This window comes from Dermacentor albipictus, chromosome 1, assembly GCF_038994185.2.
Source record: "Dermacentor albipictus isolate Rhodes 1998 colony chromosome 1, USDA_Dalb.pri_finalv2, whole genome shotgun sequence".
Classification (NCBI taxonomy): domain Eukaryota; kingdom Metazoa; phylum Arthropoda; class Arachnida; order Ixodida; family Ixodidae; genus Dermacentor; species Dermacentor albipictus.
The window spans coordinates 99387955-99409433 of NC_091821.1; the positions used below are offsets into that span (position 1 = coordinate 99387955).

General features: G+C 42.0%; 1 protein-coding gene across 5 annotated transcripts in view; it reads left to right on the top strand.

The window, feature by feature from the left end:
* BicC (protein bicaudal C) overlaps nt 1-21479 on the top strand; it is a 155067-nt gene that overhangs the window by 53913 nt on the left and 79675 nt on the right. For all 5 annotated transcript variants that reach the window (XM_070523698.1, XM_070523716.1, XM_070523722.1 and 2 more), the window contains exons 6-8: nt 8797-8850; nt 11666-11902; nt 18793-19086. In XM_070523698.1, the coding sequence (XP_070379799.1) occupies nt 8797-8850; nt 11666-11902; nt 18793-19086 (585 nt within the window). The remainder of the gene's footprint in view (nt 1-8796; nt 8851-11665; nt 11903-18792; nt 19087-21479) is intronic.

Here is a 21479-nt window from a genome sequence, read left to right on the forward strand (position 1 = left end):
AACATTTTGCGTGTTGTGTGACTAGCTGCTACCACACATCTTTCTAAAGCAAAAATAATTCTTAAATTATTTGCAGTGCTAATATTTTATGTATTCCATTGCTAGAGTGGACATGTTCAAGGTTTTCTCTTTTATCAATTCTGTTAAGCTAGGTGTTCTATCCATATCGTATGTGGCAATTCACATCGTCAGCGTGGTAACAAAGAAGACGAGGTTAGGAAGAATGTAGTAATAAATGGTTTCTACCTACAGTATCCTAGTGAAATCTCTACATTGGCGCAATCGAAAATGGGAACCTGTGTAGAAGATGAACATCACAACCCACAAGGGACTAACCACTATCGAGGGCTGCAAAACAAGCGACTAACATGTCAAGACACCGGAGGACGTTGCCGCACCTGATGTTGTTCTGAGCGTTGCAAGTGCCTCTGGGTTTATGGTTGGCGACCCTCGTCGCTGAAGGTACTGTTCCTGCCTGCAATGAACAAGTCTGAAACTTCTTTTAAAAGACCCAATTCAGCCCGTGAAACTTGACCTGCAATAACACCACCAGACCATGCTATAAGTGTTATGAACACACTTTCAGAAACGCCAGATAAAGCAGCAGCTGGTAGATCTTGTTATGCTAACAAGATCTACAAGAAACAGAACAGCCCTTCCTAAAACCATAATTATTCGATGGAAATTCGTCCGGTGTACATACCCGACTTTATTTTTAGGAGTACGCTTGCTCCATGAAGCAATAGCTGACCGGCGAAGGTCGCATGCAGAATATGCGGGCATTTCTTTCTGGCAAGTTGTGAAAATGGCATGACCTTTGGTTAAGTTCAGTTGAATGAATGCTGGAACAAGTGAAAGAAGTTTATCTCGAGCATTCAAAAAGAATCCCATGCAGCTTTAGAATAATGCCACATTCTAGACAAAGCAATAAACATTGAGGAATGCGTGTTGGAAAAGTGGCATTTAAGTTGTACAGCTGAGCTGAAACTTCCAGAATCGTCTGTTATCATCCTCTCTATACACAGCATGACCAGAGTTCCAGAAACAAATTCTAGCTAGGTCATCAAGCACAAAGGACAAATCGCTTCAATCACTGGCGTATGTTATGACCCTATTTGAATGTGCCATCAAAGGAGACAAGAGTCGCAACTTGGACCGAGCGACAAATACACACGAGCTTCGGTACTTCATAACTAGTAGTACCTCCCAAAGTCAAGGCACCATGGAACTTCGCGAATATGCTGAATAAACTGTTCTTCGTTAAATCAGGCATTCTGACAGTGTTGACGCTTGTAAACAACCTTAACATGTCAACATTGGTTGACACTGGTGCATCCATGAGCTTAAACTAGTGGACCCCACCAGCATCATTTCCGAGAAACCTATTCGTTATGTTAGTTGGAGAGCAGCTCTGCAGTTTGGAGGTCAGAAGTTCAAGGTGGAAGCACTCATGTGAGCGGTGAACTTCACCTTTCTTTTATCACGGCCTTACAGAAGGAGCGTGACGACAAACATACTATGGAATGACGAGGTAACCATTGGACAACCTGAGAAAGATGCATGTTTGACCAAAATGCCCTACCAAAGAAAGCCATCAGGTACGGAAGATGTGCCATTGAAGTTCCCCGAGCAAATATGTATTGGGCCATATCCTGAAGGCTACAACAGGGATTGAGGTGCTGTTGCAGTTGCGCAACAGCACAGTCGGAAAAAAAGCTGTGTAGCCTGTCATGAAAAGAAAGTACAGTTAAGGCAAGAACTTCAAGGCTTGTTAGAGGCAGGGATCATTAGGCCATCGACGTCATTTTTTTTGCTTGCCCCCTATTACTATTGTACCAAAGGCAGATGGATCATTCCGACCGTGTACTGGTTATCGAAGGATAAAGAAGCAGACCAATCTATCTCCATACCTGATGCCTTGGATAGCTGGCATCATTCATTAGAATGGAGGATGTGAATGGTTGTCTATAGACTTGCACAAAGGGTGCTGGCAAGTCCCACTAAAAGAAGAAACTAAAAATTGTGGCATTTGTCACACCATTAAAAACCTATTAGTACAATCTGTTACCATATGGCTAGAAGAATTCTGGGTCGTGGTTTCAAAAGATAAATGAAACGCTGAGCAAATTAGTTGAAAAATATTGCAATGTATATGTAGATATCATTGTCTGCTCCATGACAAGAGAAACTCGTATTTGTGCTAAGTGCTTCAGGCACTAAGCATCGCAAGACTTCAAATTAGCAAAGAAAAGTCAGTTTTTTTTGCAATAAGGTAGTTTTCTTTGGGTGTTTGATCGTAGCAAGTGCTCAATGGTATGATCCTACCAAGTACTGAAAATGAAGAGCCCCTCTATGCAGGGTAATTAACATGTTCTTGGCAATATGGTAGCAGGCCAGCTCTCATTGCTCATCTCTTGCTCTCCCACTCTCATTGCATACTTGGGCCAAGGAGCCAAACATTCATTTAATCTTCTTTTGCTTCAAATGGAGATGGCTTCCATTTCTTCCTTCACAATGGCTTATTGTGTGACAATGTCTAAGGACTTTGTGCGTGGTCAAAGGGTGGAACTTGTTTGAGTGAGTGTGCACTTGTTTCACGCAATCCTCTGCTGCATATTAACTGTTCCATTTTGTGCTGCTAGAGCAAGTGTGTGCCTTGCTCCTCGGTGCTTGCCATCCCCAATGCAAAGTCTCTATGGACGTACCGCACCACAGGAAACCGAAAGCACTGACATCATTGTGGCTCTATCTATGGGGCCTTAGTGTCACGTAGAGGTAAGACTAGTGGGTAGTTGCCTAGTGTCTACTTAACAAGACAGCCAGTACCTGAAAAATGGTGGGAAGAGGCAAAGATATGATCACTTTAGAAGCAAATTTAGTGTAAATACTCACTTAAGGAAGACTAAGAACTGAGATGCACTATTCTAGCACTTCAAAAAATAGGGGTACAAAAGTTGAGGGCCCCATGAGCTCAGCTCTGCTTGTGCTGTGCTGATGGGAAAGTATATGGACACAATTAAAATAGGGTTTTTAGCCATGCTTTGTTTCTTGTGCTTGCAGTGCCAGTATGCTTAAGTAAACATGAAAAAATTTAAAGTTAAACAGTGCGCATGTAGTGTTTCATTACTATAAACTGAGTATTATGAACTAGCCAGTTCTCAATCATTGGCTTCAGATTTTTCCGTTCACTAGCCTTCTCATTTTAGCCCTATGAGCTCTGTAAAATAGCTGACGCAAAAACCATGGCAATTTATCATTCCATGTTTGACTTGGGATCAGAGAAATCAATAGCCTAAATAATTGGTTACGAATTTGAGTTCATAAATCTGGGCAGGTATACGAAAAGGTGAAGGCCCATCTAATCGTGAAGAGTTTCCATCCTGCACATATAGTGGAACCATTACTTTTAAACTGGTGCATCATACTTTAAAACGATGCACTAGTAGATTACTTTCCTAATAAGAATGTTCCTAGTGGTCTTTTTTTTTTTTGCATGAAAACTTAGACTGAAGTTTTCAGCTCCCACACATCTTATGAAGTTGCCCATGAAACCCATTGTCATAGTTGTTGGCAGGGAAGACCTGCAGCAAACCCAGCAAAATGCACTGCCACAGCTGTTTGTGCACATAAGATTGCAACCGGCATGACAGTTGGTGCCATATCACGAGTACTGTTACAGTGAGGGTAAGCACGTGCACATGGTGTCCTCCTGTTCAAGCATTGCCTGCTAGGCTATTTCACTCAGCTCAACATAGCCTCTGCTTGTCTACTTCTAGTGCAAGCACTATTCAACTCCCATCTGCTACATTGGAGTAGTCTTCTGTGGCTCTTGCACACATGCACTGGTTACAATAAGTAATTGCAGGTGAGAGGTGAGCTGATAAGCAGCAGGGCCTATTTTGGGCTGAGTGGAATAGCCTAGCAAATATCTTGACACTTCATGCACATGTCCCTAACCTGCTACTTTTCACAGGTGTACTCTATTGATTTCTTATACCTCAAAGGCCCCAGAGATGGGGTATTACCTGAAGAATGGGCAAAGTTTAACAAAACAGATTTGAGAACAGCCTAGAATTGCTGCGCGTCGGAGTCGAAGTGGTGCGTGGCATTGGCAGGCAGACCGTTCCAGTCCCTTGCTGTTGAAAAAAAAAATGAGCATAGATGGGAGGTAGTCTGCACAGGGGTAGGATACACTGCTCTTCTGTGATTAATGCGGCGTACATATGTGATAAGCTAATAATTTTAAGGCATAAGCCTTTAGTGGTTCACGAGTATCCGCTGTGGTGGAGGCAGGAAAGAAGGGGGGGGAGCGAGTCTTAGGTTCTCGCGTAGAAAACAGTTTGGTTCGCGGCATTCGCTATTTTAAAGACATGATGTGACCATATTAGGGTAGTTAAAAAGGTTATGCCAAGGTATTAATGATTCAACGGATGATACTTCGAAACTGTATATGGTGTATTTCCCTAGGCCTTTTCGGATTTGCCTGTGGTGATTTGAGCCTTTAATGGCAGTAATAACATGCATTCATTTTTCGGACTGGCCGATTTTACTTTTTCGCGGCCCTTAGCGAGGCCGAAAAATCGGACGGTCTCTGCACAGCTGACGAAGAGGATGCTTCAATTGGTCAGTGGGGCGAACGCGTGGGGGAAGGAGAACGAGAACAGAAAGGACCTACGCATTGAGAAATGAATAGGAAAGGAAGCCTGCCGCCACTTCTTTCAAGGAGCTTGAGCTCAAAAAAAAGTGTTCGCTGATGCCGGAATGCAGATGTCCCTCTTCCGAACCGAAATGGACTCTTTAAAGCAGTGAAATGGAACACTGAGGCATTGTGCGCAGGCTGAGAGCATGTGAGGAGTTGAAGTTTATGCACCAGCTGTTGCGAATCTCGTTTGTGACAAAGTTCGGGCCTCACACCAATGAGCTTGCTACAAATTGATAAAAATAGCTCATATTACCATCAGTCAGTGTCCACATTTGTAGACGCGACCTATTTTTGCCATTTCAGTGCAGTGATAAGAACAAAACATTAAGCTTACAGCAAATTCTGATAACCTAAATTACTTCCATTTTGCTTCTGATATGTATTGTTACAGAGCATCACTTTGGTTGAGGCACTACCATGTTTTACATGACGCTTGATGTGGGGCATGTCGGCAGCAACCTTGAAATATATATTTTTTTCCTTCTTGAAATGTTTGAGGCTAATGAATAACTAGTGCATGTAATTTGAGCGGGAGATTTAAAGGGACCCTGAAACGATCTACAAACGTACTGAGTCGTTAGAGTAGGTCCTTCTGATCATTAATTGACACATCTAAGTGCTCCGCGTAAAGCGTGCAATTTATTATAAGGTTTTAAAAATGTACATTGCTGCTGATCGCAGCACAATGCTCAGCGGAATTTTAAGCCGCCCCTACCCATATGACGGAAATCGCCCATATGACGTCAGTGGGGTGAGCTATCCGATTGGCTGACCAGGGCGCGTGATCGATAATTTTTCCAACTTTGTGGTAAACAAATGTTAGTAATAGTTGGAATGTTAGTTCATTTGTTTTTGTAAAAAGAAAGTAACATAGAGAATGCACAAGAACAATTTTTCAGTACACTTGAGCACTTCCGGCACACAGCAAGTGTCGTCTGCTTGTGTTACAACGTACTCCATTTTGACGAGAACTCCGCGGTCAGTCGGTCTGTCTTTTTGCGAGCACTACGATTCGACTTTGTTGCCTTGTGGACTGCAAAGGTAGCGATTGGTAGCATGTCAAGCTGCGACATCGTCTCCCTCTGCAAGGCAGCATACGAGCGAACTAGCTTGGCGCATCGGACTGCCGCTATCCGATCGGCGCCAGGATTTGCGCGTTTGTGTCCGTCACTTTACACCGGAAGATTACTAACGCAATAGCTTTTCGCGAGTCCGGTATTAGGGCAAACGCAAGCGCAGGGGGACAGGGTCTGGCCGCTTGACTGTGCCGTAACGGAATGAGCAGAAGCACAGATGTGAACGGTCTGCATGGTGCAGCCACCTGGTGGCACAGAGCTCAACCATACACAGCAGCAGTAGCGAAGTGTATTCTTCTTTACTGCTGGTGTGCGTTTTTCGCAGGAGTGTAATCATAAACACGTTGTTTTTATAAACGTTTAAAATGCTTTACACTTCGTTAGAGCAATATTAGCGCTTTGTGTGGCTGGACCGTGCAGACCGATCAGGCCACTCGCGTACGTTTACGCTAAAGTTCCTTCATCAGCTTGAGTTTATGCCTCCAGCCATTTGCCGAAATGACCAGCTTGCCTGCGGTTACCAGAATACCAGACACGTTCGGCGCTACGGCAGAATGCTCTCAACGCACGCTGCTTCGATAGCTCTCGCTTGAGGTCGACGGCCAAGCGGCTAGCGGAGAGGTTTCGCGCAGGCGGGGTCGGGCTCCAAAACAACCGGAAGTGGACGATGTGACGTCGCATCGTGATGGAGAATCGCTGAAGGCGGAGCTTAACCCCGACCACTCGGCGAACGAGTTGAGGAGGAAAAGCATGGCTAGGGAGGAGGGTAACTTCTAATCGCTTGTAGCTCCATTAATACGTGACGCTTCACCTAAATTGTGGTGCGAATGTTCTACTTAAGTTGTGCCCTACGCGTCTACAAAATTTGCCCCAACCGTTTCAGGGGCCCTTTTATCCTTTTTATGAAGAAATGTAGCATGACTAACTTTACAATATTGCAATATTTAGTTCCTCCGTACTTATGACTCATCATAAAATAATCAGTCATTCTGTCACCCTGAGTTGCTTTCAGTGGAGTGTCAAGCACATCCTCTGTTTCACACATATGTATGCAGAGTCGATCATAATCCGGGACTGAAGTGGATATCCGAAAACATTTGCTTATGTATGCATCTCCTTTTTATCAGTGTTTGAGAATGTTCCACTCGATTTGCAATGGGTTACAATTTCTTTTTCTAACATATTTTATTCGCTGTGCATTTTCCTAACCCCTCACTTCATATTATTTTTAATCAAATAAATTCCTTGCTATTAAAACTGGATTGTCATTTTTTAGCATGCTTACTAGAGTGACAGCATCGGGTGACGCTGTCAGCCTGTCTTGACGTAAAACAATGTTCCGTGTAACAAGGAATTTTTCAAAGGCACTCGGGGGGAAAACCTGGAAACCTCGGGCAATTTGGAAATGTCAATTTCGTAGACACCTTGTTGGTGGCTAGAGTTTCAAATTCTTTTTCTGCAATGTAATATTTATTCAATGTACATGCGTTACACCATTTAGTTGAGCGAAAAAGCCTTTTCTTTTTATTAAGACGCTTGACGTTAAACTTGACGTTAAACTACAGGGATGAATGTTTTTCTGTTTGGGTGATAACGGGATGAATGTTTTTCTGTTAGGGTGATAATGGGTACGTATTTTTCACCCATCGAGCATCTCGTTTCTGAAAATGACCCAGTTAAGTGTCAACAGAACGAATAGAGAAATCGGTATGAAATGAAGCAGTAAAATGGGCAATTGCCAAGTTAATTGCCCAACAATTCTTTGTCGTGCAGTCTGATTACTTTGGTTATCTTTGTAATTTGTGTAAGCTGACAGGAGTATGTTGCATGGATTATGGAATGGCCACGACGACCAGGTAAATGCACCATTGCATATCCTTTGTTAAGATCAGAGGCGAAAATGAGAGAGTATGTTAGAATTGAAGCTTTGCCGTGTGGATTCAGTGACAAGTTGCGTTAATCCAAAGGTTAGGCACGAGTTGACAAAATCCCTTTTGGTACTGTGTTGCGAAGTTGCCGATTTCAAGTTGTTTATTGTGGGAAAGTTAAATATACCAAACAGTAATATTGGACAGTGGTAATGTAATTCAGTTACCGAACACAATGTTTCGGGGAAATTCTGCTACAAAGGTCGGTTCGTTACCCGGGGGGCGATAGCAGACTGCAATTGCAGACCGCGACTGTGACATCGCGCTCGCTTTTGTTGGTTGCCACTCCCATGAGATTAAAACTTGGAGAGCTGTACCATGAAAACCACTCTCCAGAAGCACACAAGATCCAAGCAAGGTGCAGAAAGCTCTGTTGCTGCTCAGTATTGCTAGCACACACACACTGTACTTCAATCTTTGTTTGTCAGCCTTCCACCCTTTAGAGTTGGTGATTTAATGCTGCAGTAACATGAAGGGGAAATGGCAAATCCCCCATTTTACCTGTTCCAGTGGCTTGGCTGTTGTGCATTGTTCTACATACTCGGAAAAATGCCATTTGCTAGACCCCATCAGGATTTGCCTATGTTGGAGGTGCACATGCATATCCTTCAGGCTTTTTCTTTCAAACTGAGCAGAGTTGTGGCTGTGGACGTTTCTTTTTCTTTCAGGCAATGGGCTACTCTTTGGGATCAAATATCAAAAAGAAGTCTTATACTTTTGCTGTATCAACATTGTTACATTTTTTACTGGTGATATTTCTTCATATTTCAATATTGGTAAAGGTTTTGGCAGAGTATGGGTAGTGATGTTTGGTGTTACATCGAGGAATTTGATCACTTTTGACTGTTCAATGCTTGTGAGCAATTTGTAAAGGGCCTTCAGGGTTTAGTGAATGCTCACATGCCCTCTGCAACTGGTAGCTCCCCTTCTTGGTATGCAATTCTACCTGTTTGGTAGTACATAAATGGATCAGTAACTCGAATGTATGAATTTAGTTTACAATATTCTATGCAGGGAAGGGGGTGAAATACCTTAATCTATTTCTGTAGAAGGTCTTTGAACATCTATACGTTTGGATCTATTCTTTCAGGTCTCCATTGCTGGCCAACCCAGTGGTGTGGAGAGTGCAAGGAATCAAATTCGGGCAAGTATCTTTCAAACAGTAATTTATATACTCGTGGACAACTTTCTGTGGCTATGAGGGGAAAGCTACGGTTGCGTGGCTGCTGCAGTTGTTACTGCACCAAGTAGTCCGGCAGCATTTACAGTGCGTTTGGTTCCTCGGAACAGACGCAGATTTAACACAGCTTGCATGTGTGACGGTTTTGCGTTCGCACTGATGCGGAAGGTAAAAGCCACAAAATAAGAACTTTTACTCGGTGGTGTGTTATGTCTTAACTGTTGCTAATAAAGTCATCACATGTGATGTCCACATGTCATCATTGGACATCACACCCGCTATGCCCACTAGTGCAATTGCAGCTGGAGGGCAATGTTGGCAAAGGTGCGAGACTTCTCTTATAGTCGGCACCACATTTAGGTGAAAGGAGCAGCTAAGCAGAAGGCAGTGGATAGTCTGTTTGCTATGCAACACTGGATCTCACTTGTAATGTTTTATTCACACCTCAGTTTTTCCCTTCATTACATTCATGCTGCTTTATACACTTTCAGACATGGAAATTTTTCAGCAGAGCTGTACAAGTTGTGTAAATAGCAAGGTTATATTGCTTTTACTGAATGGAATGAATTAACATACAACCCGTTATGCACAAGCACAAATAATGCTCTACAGTGGTTTATGTGATGCATGATTTGGTTAACATATAGGCAAAAAAAGAATGAGCACTCCTCTCTGTGCTTTTCTTGTGCACATCTTTTCCTGCCCATTTTTTCCTATAGTCATAGCTGGTTATAATGAACAGGCTTATGTTCTAATAAATATATATAGTGATTAAATATAGTCATCAAACTTGCCAATAACAAACCTGAATGCGATTTTGTGATGCATTCCTTATATAGGATGTATCTCGGTGGAGAAGCACAGTTTAACGTTTCTAAGCAAAGCACTACAGAGGTGGGTAGTACAGTTGTCCAACATCAAGCAAATCTTGGGCCTGCTCATAGCCAATTCATCATCCATGTGTTGCTATTGAAAATATAGGACATAGAAAGAGATGGCTACCCTTAAAAACACTTGTCCGACTTATACCACTCAATAACAAATGGTCATCTTGCCTTCTCGGAGTGTGCCAAGGCTTACTACTACTTTGCTGTCATCTTGGGAAAAGCACTACTTGCCTCTACAAGCCCCTTACCAAACTGAGTTGTCAAAAAGAACAAGCTGCGCAAGTGCATTAACACACTCCAGCTGCCCAACTCTCGCAGCAACACGTGTAAGCAAAGCAGCAAAGTGTGCACATGACTTGATAGGACTTTCCTTCGGTATGCTTCCAATATGCTGATGGTATGCTTCCAAGCATCCTCGCATGCATGCTTAGCAAAAGAAAGCACATAAAAAATACTAAAATTAAATAAAAGGACCCCCTGAATGCAGCATGCAAGTGGCCGTGTTGTGCTGGCATCGGCCACTCAAAGTTCTATAATATCGAATGTCCAGTTCATTATGAGCGAGTTATCTTAAATGTGTGTCAGTCGGTAAGTTTAGTGTATTTGATGCAGAGAATAATTTGCTTTATCTGGAACACAAAACAGGGCAGTGCAAAAAAACAAGAACAAAAAAGTATGTACACATTATGTACCTTTAAAAAATGTATATCATTTTACCTTAACAGAACCAAGTACATATCGTTCCATTGAGTTGAGCACATGGCAGTAATTTTTCATTGACTAATTATTCAATTCTTGAACTTGGGAATTAAAGTTCGAAATGTCAAAGCTTGAATTTAGTATTGTTAAAAACATTGCATTGTATAATTGCGTGCTTACTTATTTTTATTGACAAAATAGTGCACCAAATGTGAAAAATGCCAGATGACTACATACATACCCGCACCAGAAAGCTGTGCCCTCAAACAAGCTCGCTGCAACTTGTGCACATCCACACAGAAGTTGGGGGGATCAGCATAATTTAGAATTTAGGATTTTTGTCCTCGTGCTTTGCCACCTACCAGAGGCAAAATTTCCACCAAAAATGTGATGTCATTCATTTTGACTTTCGCCCTTCTAAAACTTCTGCTAGCTCTGTGTTCACTTTTAAATAGTGGGAGTCTCCAAATCGGTCGACTAGTGAAACAGATATTCTCTGAAAACTACCTCTGCTACGGTTCAGTTTTGCTATATAGTCAGCAGCTGTGCACATGGTGGTGAATACCACTGAGCACTGCAGGTATTTAGGTTAGATTAAGGTTAAGGTTAAGGTTAAGGTTAGATTTTAAAAGAATGCATGCAAGTGTTGAAACAGTAACAGAAATGCACTTATGAGAAACAACACATGTGCTTTGTTTCTGCATCAATTTTTCTCAGTGTTTCCTCTGCAGTTCAACTGTGGCCCATTTGCCCGGCCTTCGTGATGTTGCTGATAATCAGTTTTGAACTATATTCTTGCTCTTGGCTTCATGACCTCTGTGTATTGGCTTTGGAGATTCTGTGAAAACATGCTTACTGTTGCGTAGAGCAACTCCAAGCATAGGGGAAGAAAAAAAATGGGCTTCGAGAACTACGTAGTATGCTGCAAATCTTGCAGGCAATCGTGCAGTGCACTATTGACACAGCTTGAACTATGAAATATCTTGTATTTTTCATGTATTTAATTACCATTATGTTTGAGCAAGACCAGGACAAAAGGCAGAAAGCACGGGCACAGCATGAATTCTGCCTTTGTTTCTTGTGCTGTTTTTGCATTCATGGTGAAGTCGGTTGAACAAGTCTATTTGCAGCAGTCTGACTCATTATCGGGGTTCTTTAAAGTGTCTGTCGAATAGTATGTGTCCTTCATGCAGGAACTTCTGCCGATGGTAGTGTCATTTGAGCTGCCCCTGAGCCTGGCCGTACCATCTGCACTGGACCCTTCTTCTATGGCATTGCAAGGCATTCTCAAAAGCCATGGCATCACAGTTTCTTTTCGCCCTTTGCATGCTGCTCTCACCTTGGTCGTGGTGAAGGGCAGCCGTCGCTATGCTGACCGCCTACGTCAAGGACTTTTTGTTCTTGTGGAATACCTCACTGGTGGATCTCGGGTGCGTACCATTTCATAATCTTTAATTTCTCCTTCTATGGTCTGGTAAGAAAAGTTAACTCGCTACTGAGCTCTACTACTTTTATAAGCCTTCAATATAATAAGAGCAAAAAACAACCTGTCGCAGTTTACTCTCCGCTATGTAGTTTCTTGAAATGGTTTGCTGCTAATTTTTACACACATTAAAAATGCAAGTAACAGGTGTCTGCCCTCCTAGGCATCCTGGTTCTTTAGATGCATTGCTATGTGCACAAAACACTGTGGAGCAAATATTAGAAAAATTCTTTGTAATGAGGTTGTTTGGGCAGATAAATAAGTTTTCTATATTTTCTTCCTGATATGCATCTCTTGGTTTATACAAAACCATGGGAAGAGTACTTTGAGACTGTTCCTCTTTGCAGTGTCACAAGGTAAGTAGCAAAGTGCCTAAGCTACAAGGATGCCTAATAAAGATGCACTGAAGAGATAAGTTAAGATGACCTAAGTTACTGTATTTGCACAAATGTAATGTAAGGAGCTTTGAGAGCCAGCTTGAGAAAGGTGTTATATTTCGTGCCATGCTCTGAACGTAATGGAATATTTCAATCCCACATTTTCCTACCTTATGTGACAAGCATAGCCACCAGATGTCTGAACTTTGCTGAAAACCCAATTACACCATGGCAATAGGTGTGTGCACTAGCCCACCATAATGCAGGTCTGTGAATAGTGACTGCAATTCTGTGCAGTGCAGGGGATGGCATTGGTGTAAAAGCATTCAACTACATCAATTTTTTTTCTAAGGCCTTTAGATTCAATGGCCAGATCTACTAAACTGATCTCCGCATGACCTTGCTACGTTAACATAGCTGCCATGGTGCACATGCACCTGGCCCCTTGGTGCAGTGCTTCCTGTTATTAGAAGGATTTAGCATAATGATCCATGCCCATCATAGCTTCGTACAATGCTACCTCGAGGAACTATGGTCTTCAGTTTCTGAAGGCATGGCATGAAAGCCTTCACGTCACCAAGGGTAGCATATGAGGGTGTATTGACCAGTTCTGTTTATTGGCCTGCTCTGAAGCTCTCATAATATGCGACGCTTGGGGTCAAAACAATACAAGGGGCACTGGCTAACGCTCCCAGGGCTGATCTACATATATCTAGTATCCAAGAAAGTCGATGGGAGAATGACCACACAGTGGCTGAATTGGTAAAGCACACGTAATGCAGAAAATGTGGGTTTGGCTCCCACCTGTGGCAAGTTCTTTTTGTCCACTTGGTAATTTCTACATTTTGGTTAATTATATCAATTTATTTCCCAAATGCTTTCTCTGGCTTCATTGTCTGTTTTCATTATATTGTTTTAATGACAGCTTTATTGCACAGATTCAGCACTTGGTAACTTTCGCAGGGTTTTGGGCCCTACACAGACTGAGTGGTGATGTTTGTCAATGTGTTTCATAGGCTACATCAGGCAATACTCCACTGGACAAGGATCGTGTTATGTGCATTGCCAAGTACTTGAGAAGATAGCATTGTCAGCTGAGAGACCCTGCTGCTGCCACAGTAAATGAATTCAGAGCCAGAGGAATCTCTGAAGTTTGCCCCCCCCCCCCCCCCCTTTTTTTTATGCTGCTGGGCCAGGATAATATAACATTTCTATTCCACTTTCCCCCCCTTTTTTGTTTCTTCAGAGGTTTGAGCAGCATTCCTGCTACATTATCTCCAAGACCAGTTGGTTGTCAGTGGTGGGTAAGAAAAGAATTGAGCGAAAGTAATCCTTGCATTATAGCAGCCCTAGGTGTGCATCTCCTCTTGTTTGACAAATCGTTCCATTTTTGTGGAAGTCCAACAGGCTGGCGTCGTTAAACATTGGTCTTGAGCTGTTTTCTTAAAATTTGCCCACTGAAAATAAACCCTGAGTTCTAAATGTCATCTACCATACAATGGCTCAATTTTTCTCATTAGTAACCCTTAACCAGGCTTTCTGCTTTTTGTTATGCACAGAAGCATAGTAAGACCCCCCCCCCCCCCCCCTTTTGCACATTTAGTGTTCTTGCAAGGGTCGGTTGGCAGGAAAGATTGCAGAATTCTCTTGGCTGCCAAAGCCTCCATCTCCAGAACTGCGACATAATCTGAGCTGTCTTGCTTCCTGCTTAAAATGCTCTAACGTTTGCAATTGTCTGCTGCTTTGCCATACTCCCCAAAAAGAATGCATATTTCACTGGGGTGCCACTAAACGTTGGGTAGCACTTGTTAAAGCAAATGTAACCTCCTCAAAGAAACAATTAATTTATTTGTGAAATTCTTTACAAGGCCCCTACATGGGGCATTGAGTAAGGGGGCATAGAATCAAGTAAGCACATACAATCTTGACAGTATGAAGGTAAAGGAAAAAAAAAAAAACTCTAGCCAAGTTCACAGCCTAAAAATTAGAAACATATTGGCTACATACAGCTGTGTGCGAGTACAATAGAAGGGAACTCGTTAAGTTTATAACAAACGTATTACATTGCAAGGAAAAAGTAGGAAAAATAAAACCAAACAATGCGTGATAGCAATGGTTAACAAGGAATAAGCGAGCTGTCTGGCTGAATTTTTCGTGGTCAGTTCCGCAACTGTTATCGGGGAGGCCGTTCCACAGACGAATGGCCCGTGGAATTGCAAATGAGTTAAATGCTTCAGTTTTACCATAGATGTGCGAGAAGCTAAGATGATTGGGTAATCTGTATGACATGTGCAATGTTTCTAGGTGTAGGGGGAGCGTCTGTTTCATAAGTATGCCCGCCACTAATAATGACAAGAGGGCTACATCATGACGATTACTTAGCAGCTGAAGTGAAAGGTGAAGCTTTGAGTTACGACTACCATTCTGGTGTAATTCCAGGAAACTAAACATGCGGCTCTATTTGTATTGAAATTGGATTCGATTGTGCAGCTTGATTTTGAATTGCTTTAATTATTGCCACAAATGGCTGAAATGTGTGCTGTCCAACTGCCTTGATGGCATGTTTTGGCAGCTTTAGTAAATTTCTTGTTATTTACATAGTTCGTGGTTCAAAGGTGACCTAGTGGGTAAGAATTTTTGTAAAAAAAAAATTAGTTTTCTCCTGCAAAATATTGGCACACTTAAGCAATTCCTCTGGCTTTGCACTCGTTTACTGCTACAGCAGTGGGCTCTTGCAGTGGCGCTGCGCTGCCTTCTCAAGCAAATCTTTGCAATGCACACATTGTCTTTGTCCACCATAGTGTTGCCTGCTGTGACCTTCAAAATGCATGCACAAATGCCACCATTATGCACTTTGCCAGTGTGGTGCACGAAACTCAAGTGCCAAAGATGCATGATAATGTCATGGTTAGTGTGCTGGGCTCCCATCATTGCCACAGACACCAGTTAAATCTCTAGTGGCTTTGGTTATCAGTTTCATTTTTCTTTGCCATATGGTGAGGTTGAAGCCTTAGACACAACACAAGAATGAAGGGTTGACCTGACGATTGTGTAACAAAAAGAATGGACAGATGGACATGCGCATCAATCTGTTTCAACATTTTAACTACTGTTGTAGCAATACTTGCCATTGTCTGACTGACTCGGCAGGGTATCTATAGTTTTCACCTGTTATAGTGAAGAGAACTGTTAACAGCACAGCATCCAAGATGCAACACTCGTATTTCTTTCTTGTATGACAGTTATGTGCATGTGGTGCACTTTCTGTAGTGGAGCACTCAGCAGTTGAGAGCTCTATGCTCTTGCACGAAGGCTGATCAATTCATGTCCCAGGGATGTGCATGTGACTAGCACAGCATGGGAAATGTATTTGTGTGGGGAAAGTAGCCTTACATGCTAGCCATGTTTGTAATGTTCCTACCACACTGGCCATTCAGAGATCAAGCTTGGTAAATTACCTCAACACATTTGTGCCGGGTTACATGCTATATATTCTAAAAAAAAACTGAGATGTGTTTTTAGTTTTTTAATCAACTGGATCTCAGTTGTCACGTGTTGCTGCAGCTACACAAATTGCAATTCTTTTGGAAATAGTTGCTCATGCATTGAGGTGGGATAGTTATGGCCGCGATTCCAACAATTCACTTGACATCATTTGAATAACCCTTTCAGGTGCCAAATAATTCCGTTGCTTTAAAACTTACTTTCACTATATTTCTTCCATCTTCAGAATCGTAAAATGTGTTCAGCTTCAAAACAGATCAAGATTGTTCAATTGTTTAGAGAGTTTTGTCAAACTTGCAGAATGTGGACTCCATGTGAAAACTCGCTACAGGAACATCAGATACAAGTAAATCGCATCAACTATTTCATGTCTAGCAGGCTTGAAAAGCACCTATCTCGCCACTTGAATATTATGCCTGATGCAACACATTATGAAAAGTAATGAAAGAAGTGAAGTCTGTATACGACATACTGAGGAAAAATACCCAACCATCTACCTTCCCACTCGTTTTACTAAAACATTTTGCTTATGTTGTTCGACTTTGTAGCTCAGTTCCAATCAGAATTGTTTCAAGATGCGACACATTTTAAATAACTTTCATCAATACTTTTGCTGTTGATGCACAATTTGGGTATATATACTTGCGTACAGTGCCTCAAAGGGTTCAACTTTTGATTTCATTATTTAGAAACCTGCATTTTTTCAGTTGAATTTGATTAGTGAATGCGACTAGATTGCTGCATCACATATGCAGCTGATACAGCAAACCCTCATTATAAAGAAATTATCGGGACAGGAACTGTATTTCATGTTACATGGTAGTTTGTCAAGAGCAGATGGTCTCTAAAGAGCCGTAGTAGGGTGGGACAGGCACTCCAACAGCACGGGAGCTTGTAAAATATATACTAAAGACATCTGTGCTCAATAATGGGAGCTTCACATTTGCTCATGGATGTTATCAGAATTTTTACTCTGCCTTGTCTATAGGTTATCACATCCTCAGGTAGGCCTAAGGAGCTGCCGCCATGTGATGGAGCGACTTTGGCAGCGCTCTTTGCCTCACCAGGTTCATAAAGGGTCACCACGTATGCTGCACTATTCGGTCTTATGTGAATTTCCCACTTGTTAACCAAGTGAGATTCAAGGTGCAGTGGTGCTGGCCTAAAATGTATTCACTGGCGTCGGAAAGCTTCGAATAAAGTGATGTTATATGAAGTGTTTTACTGAGTACGTGTTTACAACAGCAAAAATGTGTGCCATTTGTATTGAGCTTGTAATTCAAATGTAGTTGTCGTATTTTTTCTGCATACAGCATTAAAAGGGCATTTCTTGCATGAAATGTACTGAGTAAAACCTTTAGTTCTGCACCAGCTAGTTATTCTTGCTGAATAAACATGAAATTTTCTCGTAAGGTGCACTCATATGGTTTGAATTGAATTTGTGGCATTTACAGCTAGGTAAGTTTTTTTGAGTGGTGGTTACACAATTTTTATTTTGGCCTTAAAGTATTTCATAAAAATTGAAAGTAGCAAATTAAAAAAAAAAATCAAATAGAAATTTATTCTTTAACCCTTTGTGTCTCTCTCAGATATTATAAAACAATTATTTTTGGTTGTGCAGAATTTTCTTTCTCAACTTTGGTGAGGTGTAGCCCTTACATGGGACCAAACCTTTTCTTCAAAATGGTGCTGGTGCAACCTTGTCTTGTGCACGCCCTGGATCCCCAGATGTTCCATTGCATCAGGGGTTAACACACAGCGCCCGCCATCTAGTAGCGGTATGCGGAAGTATGAAGCAAGGAAAAATTTGCCAATGCACATGAACACGGCATCAGGGTGCCGAACGCATTTGGTTCTCCATTAAATTTTTTTTTTCAAATTTTGGGCTGCCAAGTTCTGGGTGCGGCCCTGGCGTGTGTATATAATCTATATGGCATCTTCCTGAAAAGCTGTATTCTAAAAAAATGTCCTGTATTTTGCTTCCTTGTCTTTCAACCACTTGTCCTAAGTGGCCTAAGTCACTTTTGCACCTATAAACAAGATCTAATTCATTGTAACAATGCTAATGAAACCGCATAGTGCTAAATTCATTTTAGACGTTTAGTGAGGTGCAGTTTGCAGAGCTTGCATTTTGAATTAGATATTGAATTATAAAAGTGCAAAATTGCCATGTTAATTCAGGGATATATCAATTCATTTTAATGCAAAGCTTTTTTTGGCAGACGCTCCCAGACTTTTCTGAGCATGGCTGGGGGCTGCTGTATTGCTGAATAGCTTGCATGCAGGACAGCACCACCATCCTTGCGACCTTTAGAGGTGTCCTGGCTGCTGTTGTACGGAATTTCTCGGTGATAAAAACAAACGATACCTGAATATCCTCATTGCAACAAATTTCATAAAGAGCACAATTGCTTTACGTAAGCAAACCTTTCTATACCTACTTTCCTAAGGTTTGGGTCTTTCACAATATAAAGTGCAGCTTGATGTTGCACTATCTCCAGGCTCGACCCACTCTAGCTGGTGTGCCGACTCTGGATACAGTGTTGTCATATCAAAGGGGGTCAATTTCAGAGACGGTACAATGTGTGGTCAGATGGTGGGGGGTCCTCTGTCTTGCCGTCTTCACTGGCAGGAAGGTATCGCTATGGTGTGAAACACTGCAGAATATAATCGGCTGCATGGCTTTTATTTAACAGCTTCACAAAAGCCTCGCTTCTTAGATTTCAATATATGAATAGGATCTGCATAATTAAAATTAGTTTATCTTGGTCCAGGCCTACAAATGATCTCACTTCTGGCTTTCTAAATCTGAGTGCTTCTTTCAAATGTAACAAATTATGTTAAAATGTGTTCAGTGGCTGCCTGAATTGAATAATTCATTGTGCCTAAGGTAAACCTCCCTCTCGAGGCATCACAGCTATGCTTTACCTGCTCTTGCACTTTCTTTTTCTTGCAGACTCAAGTCGGCCTGGTGACTCTGAGCACGGAGATTGCCCCTCACCACCATAGCTTTGTTATGGGGCATGGCAGCTGCAATGTGCAACAAATAGCACGGCAGACAGGCTGTGCAATTACATTCCCAGATCCAGCTACAGTGGCAAACCAGTCCCCGGCACTGCTTTCTCCTTTCCTGGCTCTCAATCAGCAGACCTGCCCCCAAGGGCTTCTTCCTGTAGGCTCTCCTTCAAAGTCCACTGTCCAGATCACTGGGAGATTTGATGCAGTCTACAGTGCTTGGCTAGAACTGATGGTGGGTCAGCTTAAACTTCTGCCAGATTTGTGGCCACAGAATCATGTCCTGCAGTCTTAGGCGTCATTTTCATATGTTGCATGTTGAGTGCCTGGAATGTGCTCAAGATGCCCTAGCACATTTCTTGAAGCATTGCTCCATTTTTGTTATTCTGCTGAAATCTATTTTTTCTGCACCAACCTGCTACAGAATGGAAACATGAGGCTGGAGATATTGAACTTAAAGGAAATGGCAAATCAGCTTGATATAGTGATAGCTTAATGTACAAAATGATACACTGGGAAATGTCTGATTACACATTTAATAATTGCAGGATTAATTTTCTGTGGTAAAGATTGGTAGCTTCAAAGTATTCACTGACAAAATTGGTGGCGACTGGTGAAAGGCATACCCAATTTTCGTTGTCAGGAAAAAATTGAAATTGACTCCTTTTGTTACGCACACTTCTCGACTATCATACAAGCAGAATGTATCTCTGCATACATCATGCCAGTCATTAAGTTTTTCATATGGGCCTGTGAGTTTTTGCATTGGCAGAATCTTCTGGCAGAGCCAGGGGGAAACAGTCATGCATGCATGTTGGAACTTGCCCACCAACTATCTTTCTTAGCTGTGCAGAAATTATTTCAACACCAGTTTCTTATTCTCTCAACTCGGGATAGGACACATGTATGGCACCCATTATTTTGTGCTGACTGTTAATGAATCTTCTATCTGTGGTAGATGTGGTGAGAGGCTGACGGTCATCCGTGTCCTCTTGGAGGGTCGGGAAGCAGAAGCTAAAAGAAACTTTCCTGTAGCACACTGCCAGCATATACCTCTCCCTCCGGTAATGTTTCTTGGTGCAGAACCATTTTTTTGATACCAAAGCAGTTCTAGATTTCTTGAATGATGCTGTATTACATGTTAGCCCTAGAAATTCATAGTGCATCCTCTTGCCAGATGCTGATGCTGCAATAGTATTCTGCATAACACATGCCTCCAGGTCCTCAGGTTGTAAGGGCTGTCAGGGCAGTAATGCTTCTCACAAATTTTTGCCATTGACATGTTTAGTATATATATCTTCCATCTGCAGTGCATATTTTGTAGTAATAGGATACTTGTTTAGCCATTGCCATATATACATTTTATGCATTTTTACAGCAACTTTTTAAGGTCCCTTTACAGCAACATCACATCAACCTCTTGTAATTCATTACTACATTGCCATGATTAAGACTAGCCTGGTGCTCATTGGCCACACGTGGCTCTTGCACCACAGAACACCAATTCATCAACTCCAATCTAATGAGCAGCAAGCAATCAATGGTAGCTCTGAACTAGTGCCCAAATAATAGTACTGTTTCTGTGGAAAATAAGTCTCATCACTGAAGTACTTTCAACATGCTCTTTGCAGTGATCATGTAGCGATGTGCACAGCTGTATGAGATACCTTTTACTATCGAATCACACCTTACCTGCATCTAATGAATGGGGACGCGACGTAGCACACAGCTAAGGTGTAGCACGCATGGCATGCAAAACATCTTTCATGAGCAGAAATGTGCAGGGCGACTTTTCCTGTGAGCAGGCTTCATGGCAGTGTGGTGTAGGTAGAACCTTGTTTTCTAATGCTATATTCTCATGCACATGCCATTTTTAAGCATGCTTCTTTTTGTGGAAAAAGAGAACATCTGTGAGCACTCTAAAACGTTTCAACAAGGGATGTCTCAGGCTGGAGCTAATGTTTTGACAAAGGAACTTGTCTTTGTCAGAATTATGGTACAAGTAATTCCAGTGTACATGTGGGCTCAGTATTTGCTGTCTGATATGCCACCTGTTTGGCACACGTTGGCTCAGCCACTACAGGACCTCTAAACAAAATCGGACCATTTCTTTTTGTTTCCTTATGCAGTGTATGTAGCATATCATCCTAATTGGCCTATTTTATATGCCTCTTTCCCAGTGATCTCCTATTATCTGTCTTGTCAGCTGACTCCACCCATGCCTGCAAATTTCCTATTTCCACTCTGCCTAATCATCTGCCATCCTCAAATCCATTTCCTTTGCCTTCGAGCCCATTGTGTTACTCCAACATACTTATGGTTATCTAATTAGCATTCAATGGCGCCCCTCCAGCAAATGCTGGTATAAACACATCTGAATGGCAATGAAGAGCCCTAGTCATGATATGAACTCTTTACATGCATAAGGTGTGTAGTAACCAATTGTGAAATTCCTGTGAAAAAAACGTCAATGAACTATTTCTCCATGTGCCTGGAGCATAATACAGGCTATGGAGCGAGTAGAGAAGTTTTCACGCGATAAGTTATGAGGGTCAGTCTGGCAGTACATCTGTTAAATAATGAGGTAATGCATGCCTTGCAGGGGTTCAGCACATCATACAGTATCTT